Source organism: Cyprinodon variegatus, unplaced genomic scaffold (genome assembly GCF_000732505.1).
Source record: "Cyprinodon variegatus isolate N-32 unplaced genomic scaffold, C_variegatus-1.0 Scaffold760, whole genome shotgun sequence".
In the NCBI taxonomy this organism is placed as follows: Eukaryota; Metazoa; Chordata; class Actinopteri; order Cyprinodontiformes; family Cyprinodontidae; genus Cyprinodon; species Cyprinodon variegatus.
The window spans coordinates 286,473-293,036 of NW_015151213.1; the positions used below are offsets into that span (position 1 = coordinate 286,473).

At 34.6% G+C, this 6,564-nt stretch overlaps 1 protein-coding gene across 1 annotated transcript in view; it reads left to right on the top strand.

Moving 5' to 3' along the window:
* Window positions 1–1,646: 1,646 nt before the first annotated feature.
* rnf121 (ring finger protein 121) overlaps window positions 1,647–6,564 on the top strand; it is a 16,097-nt gene continuing 11,179 nt past the window's right edge. Inside the window, exons 1-5 of the mRNA XM_015395759.1 lie at window positions 1,647–1,785; window positions 4,410–4,447; window positions 4,743–4,884; window positions 6,003–6,157; window positions 6,340–6,447. Of these exons, the coding sequence (XP_015251245.1) occupies window positions 1,708–1,785; window positions 4,410–4,447; window positions 4,743–4,884; window positions 6,003–6,157; window positions 6,340–6,447 (521 nt within the window). The 5' untranslated portion in view covers window positions 1,647–1,707. The remainder of the gene's footprint in view (window positions 1,786–4,409; window positions 4,448–4,742; window positions 4,885–6,002; window positions 6,158–6,339; window positions 6,448–6,564) is intronic.

Genomic DNA, 6,564 nt, shown 5'->3' on the forward strand with positions numbered 1-6,564 from the left:
AAAAAAAAAAAAAAAAAAAAAAAATCATTTGAACACAATGCGCTGGTAATTTCCACTTTATAAGTGGAAAGGTTCCTCTTTACCAGACCTCGTGAAGGCAGCATGACCAACGCACCAATCAGAATCCAGAGCGCAGTTATTTAACATCATAATGTGGCGGGAGGATTATATACGTCTCTGTTTGTCACATCCTGAGCCGCTTTAACGCAGGGGCTAGACTGGACTGAAAACCTAAGGGCCCACATTTACCAGGGGCCCACTATGATGTGAAAACAAGAAATTGTAGCTAACATGTAGCCTAATATGTTGATCAATCTGTCAGTCATTTTAAATCGTCTGGATGAGCCCGTTAAAAAAAAAGAAAAGAAAAAAGTCCATTAATAATGTTTCAAGGCAACAGAGAATCATTGGAGAGCTTCATCTGCTATTCCAGGTATCAATGTGCTGCAGGAGTGTAAAAGAACAGCTTTGATGGGCGTTTGCTTCTTTTGAGGCTGCTTTATCTTTGATATAAATTAAACTTTTGTTTTCTACATTTTTTTTAGAAAAACCAATGCAACACATAAGGAATTCTACTGTCCCTTGTTTATCAAATCATTTGCATAAATATTTATATGAAGTATTTATAGTTTTGGCAGTTCACATGTAGTACATAATACACAGTACATATGTTTAGTAAATGACATATTGAAGTTTAATTGAGGGCAGTATTTTGTAGTCTTTCATTTTATCCATAAATGGGTCTTTGATTTATGTTGTTAATTATTCATTGCTTTAAAATGTCAATAACTGAGTGCAATACAGCAAGTAAGTCCACAGTTTATTTATTAGAATAATACTTTTCATTTCAGGTACTGCATTTTTGAAAGTTATCAATCTCTTATCTAACTTTAAAATAAATATTTATACATGTGTTTACCTGTTAAGTCTATTTATATTGAATACAATGTTTTAAGATGTTTTAATGTTTTCTATTCCATTTCTAAATGGGTCTTTGATTTATAGCTTTATTGCTTATCAGTGCAATGTTCGCAGTAATAGCACACGTTTGGTGTTAAATATGGGTCACACGTTATATTTGATTATAACATATTACTTGGTTATTAAAGTCAGTTTGTCAAAATTACAACATCTTTTACAAATGATTAGTAAGGAGAACATAAAAATGGATGTGTAACCATATGGTGGGTTTATTGTGTGCCCCAGGACCTCTAGTCAGGTTAAAGTGGCACTGGTTACACCTGTTCTAGTAAGTCTTAACTAAGATAATAAAGTGACTTTCTACCATTTCCTTATCAAGTTTTTCTTCACAAAAACATGTGAAAAAGAGTCAAATAAGAGCAATAAAACCTGTTACATATCCCATGTTTTTTGAAAACTTTTGCATCCATTCCTCTCCAGTGAAAAATCTTTGTTCACATTTAAAAGATGTTTGAATATAAATGTAAAGTAAAGGTAAAATTTAAAAGCTAAACTTATCTGATTCACAGAATCAGAATCACAAATTCATTTAAAAATATGAATTTGGGATCAGCATATATTTGGTGCGTCTGTTCTTGGCATATGACAATAAAAGCCAACCGTTTTACAATTTGACCTACATTTAATTCAGAATTTTATTTTGAAAGTATCTAAAACCGGAAGTGACCCTCCTAAGCCGCTCTGCTAATGCCAATGGCCCCGGAACGGTAAAGAAGCTCTCCGAAGATGGCAGGAGTGTTTGAGGTGGAGGTTGACGGTGTTGAGCACGACCACGGACTAGAGCATCACAATGAACCGAACCAGGTCAGACTACTGGACCGAACCGACAGTGAGGGGTTATATGAGTAGTTGTAGGTTATCGTCCGCAGGAGCTAGCTTCCGAGTTAGCCTCTAGATTTAGCTCACTGTAGGAGCAGCTAACTGCCCTGGTTAACTCAACAACCATTAGAGAAAGAACGCTGTCAGCTAAACTGACAGCTAAACTTGTAAAACCAGCGCTTCACAAGGAAAATTAATTAAAAACTCAACTTTCACCTTGTTGACATGATTAGACCTGTCTGCTTTTATTCAGTCAAAGCCACTGTTTTTTCCCCTTTATCTTTTGGTTTTTAGACGTTTTCTTTCCTATTTGACTGAGCAAAGATTTTCTTTAAACTATTATTAGTGTTTGATGATGTGGCTGGTGGAGGTCAAAGGTCGGGTCACTTAAGTGAAAGAAAATCCAAAATTGTTTTTCAATAATCAACGTTATTAAATATAAAGTGAAAAGATTAGAGTAAAATTTACAAAAGGGTTATTTAGACACATATCTGAACCTTTTGTAGTTATATGAACCATGAACAGAACCTTGATATACTCATAAATCCATATGTCGATGATTTAGTGAGCTTTTGCTTGTTGTACTTCATATTATTGTGTAAATTGACTAAAAGTGCCCTTGCAAATATTATGCCAAGGTTTGGTGACCTGATACTGTATGATCTCACATACTATTAATGATGAATGCCTTCTCCTTTGTTCACTTTTTACATTTGTACCGCAAAGAATGCAAATTATATACATCTGATCCTTTATTTGCAATTATCATATGTTCATTGTTAGAAATGTGCCTAACTAGGGAGGCATTCATCAGTTCACCCTACCAGCTTTTAAATTAATTTCAGGTAGTTAAACAAGCTTAACAACCTGGGAGTGACAGTAGCTGTTAAGCACAGTGGAATGCCTTATTTGAATATCTGGACTTAAGATTGATAGAACAGCTGTCACAGATGCACCAACCAGTTTTTATTTGCCTTTTTTTTTGCAGGTTTGGCTTTTTTTTTTTCATTAGCCTCTTCATAAAATCTTACTTCAGGTTTCTTGTTAGAGGTTACAATTTTAAGTTCGTCAAAAAATAAGAGTTACAAAGATTTCCCATTTACACTTGGAAACGTCTTGAAATAATTTTTGTTAAACATTTAAAATTAAGTATCAAAGGACAGCCTGTTTTTTTTTTTTAAATACTTTTCAAACTTTAAAAGGTGCAAGTTTTCAGTTTTGGTGCGTTTCAACCACCAGATTAACATAAATTATTTTATTGGTGCGTTGCTGACAACAATGTTTTCACTATAAATATATATGGGGATGGGTTTATTCTGATCTTTGTAATAATGTATAAAAGTAATCATAAAAAAGGGAGTTTTCAGTTTCCAGAGGTGTCAAGTAACAAAGTACAAATATTTTGTTACTGTACTTAAGTACACATTTTAGGTATCTATACTTTACTCCATTAATTTTTTTTCTTCCCACTTTGGACTTTTACTCATTACATTTTCACAAAAGTATCTTTACTATACTTTACTATAATATATTTTCTATTCCTTACATTTTTAAAAACAAATGTTACTCATTACTCTTGGCTTCAGTTTAATGTTTATAAATATTTATTTCATGTCATGTGCGCCATCCAATGCAGATCATTGGTGCCATCCACATCTAGTGAAAACTAGTGTAATTGGATGAGTCATATAACGCAAACACTCATTGGTTAGCTAAAGGAAATCCTCAGAAGCAAGCAGGTGTTCTTCAAACTGCAAACGTGAATTGTCTATGCCATGCTACAATGTAGGATTCAGAAAAAGATGTTGAAATGTCTGAAAGGTCAGACACAGGTGAGAGCGTATCGGGAGATGGAGATGGAAACCAGCAAGACCTCCCTCATTATTGGCCCTATCTCAAAAAAATAGTTGGAAAATTGAGCTTTCTATCCATATAGTGGTATCTGCTGTTTTTTTTTAAAGGTTACTTTATACTTTAAGTATTTTTAGAGGACATATTTTTTCACTTTTACTTGAGTAAAGAGGTCAAGTTGATACTTTAACTTTTACCAGAGTGTTTTTAAACTGCAGTATCTATACTTCTACTTAAGTAACAAATGTGTGTACATTTGACACCATTGTCAGTTTCTAACCCTGTTCAAAAAAGTAAAATGAAACAGTAAAATCTAACAATACAGAGTTAAGGCTTCTCCTCACCAAAATGCATTTTTTAAAATTGAAATTAGACATGCTGATTCAAAATGTTATATTTACAAATATAATAAAAGACAAGTTGTCCTGATCTGATATCAAAAATCAATCCGATATCAGCCTCATAATGAATATGGGAATATATAAGCCTGCATCCAAAATCTCAGCTGATAGAAGCCCTAAGCTTCTGTCAAAGTGTTTAAACCCATTGGGTCAGTTCTTCTCACAGCTGTTATGGTGTGGATATGAAAAAGCTGTAAAGAAACATCACAAAATAAAAGAAATAAAGGGTGTTCTTTATAGAGGTAGTAGTGTTGGATACTGCAGCAAATAGAGTACTTTGTCCACAAGTAATAATTTGATTTCCTAATCGTTCTAAAGTAACTTTTATTCACTCTTTTTTTTTTTTTTTTTTTACAGTTCGATGTGTCTAAGCTTTCGCCAGAGGAAAAATGGAGGTTAGTGTCTACACCCTGCATGGACTTACCTGAACTGTTCACTGCTGCACATCTGTAGATCTTGAGCTGATAATAGTACTTCTGTGACTATGTACCAATGATAAAACCACTGATTCCATCTCTTTTATTTATTTGTTTGACATGTAAAACGTTTGACTCTCTGGTTTTATAATGACCCCAATTTAACCCATTTTATCATCCTCACCTGTATTAGTTACATGATAAACCAACATCCTGTCTCTATAAATCAAAAAAATATTGCTAAAATAAATCACTTGTGCATCTATCTCAACAGAGTGGAGCATGCAAAAATGCACGCCAAACACAAGGGTCACGAAGCCATGCACGCAGAGATGGTCCTGATCCTCATCGTCACGCTGGTCGTCACCCAGCTGGTGCTTGTTCAGTGGAAACAGAGGCACCCAAAGTCGTACAATGTAAGACACAAAAGACACGAGCTGAGGGTGAATATGGGAAGATCATCATGTTAAGGTTTTCATATGGAGTACAAAATGTGTTCAAGTGGGACCAGAGGTATAGAGATGCACCAATCTACTTATTTTTTTTTTATCTGACTATGGTTGTTTGCTGTACCATATTAATTTGGTATTGAGATTCTGCAGCACTTTAAACGGTGCTATACTACATTTGGCTTGGAGCTTTTTTGCAGCCCTGCCGACGGGACCAGAACAGCGCGGCTGCACCGCTGTTGTGTGCATTATTATTGTGTAATTATTTTTTTTTATTAAAATAAAATCAGTAATTATACTTTTCATTTTCTCCTTTTATTTGAAAAACATATTAAGTACCGATACCAGAAGGCTGGTATCGTGGCAACTGTATTTTAGGATAGCAGGAAGTGGATATCTGTAGATCCAAATACTTTTCTGATACCAGAGCTTTTTTTGTTTTATCCATCACTGTACGGATGTATACCCACCAAAGGTAACCTAGGATCAGTTTAAGGTGGGGCTAGGACATATGGTTTAAATGTACAATCTCTGATTTTTTTCCTTTCAAATCTGATTATTCAATTTTTTTCACTTAAAAATAACAAATGATATTGCTTTCCAAAACTTGCTTTGATTTCTATTATCCTTTCTGGGAAGTGAGCTTAATTTAAAAAGCAATGAATTCAAGCTGATGAATGCAGATAAATATTCGAGTATCACAACAAATAATGAAAAAATACCTGCAGCCAGTGGGTTCATACAGGGAGCTAGTTTATCAGATGTGATGAGATATCGAAATAATCATAATAATAAAGTAATTGGACTTCACTGATTTCACATTGGAGAAATTTACCTCTACATTTAACCCACCCCCTTGGGGAGCTCTGGGCCGCCATCGTGGGGCACCCGGGGAGCAGTGTGGGGTTAAGGGTCTTTCTAATGGACCCAGAGTCCATTTAAGTGCATACTTCCATTCTCTTTCAAGTCTTGTTTAACCAACTATATTTAAATCTCGGATAGCGGCAAACTTTTCCATTGTGGTTTTTGTTTTTTTTCTTTGACTCACATGCGCTCTCTAACCTGCACATTTTCCTGTCTTTTAGCTGGTAACTCTGTTCCAGATGTGGGTAGTTCCTCTCTACTTCACAACCAAACTTCACTGGTGGAGGTTTCTGAGCACGTGGTTTATCTTCTCCGTCATCACAGCATACATCTCCTTCCGTGCAACCCGTAAGCCACTTGCCTGTACCACACCAAGGTAAATCCAATTCTTAAACGTGGGTAAAACCTTCAGTTACACATAAAATAAAGGAGAGAAGGTTTTATCTATCAAAAAAAATTGATCAGTGCTCTTTCCCTGTTTGTTGTCTAGCGGCTGTGAATGATTAGTTATATTAATGGCAATTATAAACAATCATCACTGTCTGTTTGTGCCTGTAGGTTGGTGTACAAGTGGTTCCTCCTCCTGTATAAGATCAGCTATGCCATAGGGATATTCGGCTACAGCGTCGTCATGTTTACACTTTTTGGTATTAACCTTATATTCAGGTATGTATAAATGCAAATACACACACACACACACATATATATATATATATATATATATATATATATATATATATATATATATATATATATATATATATATATATATATATATATATA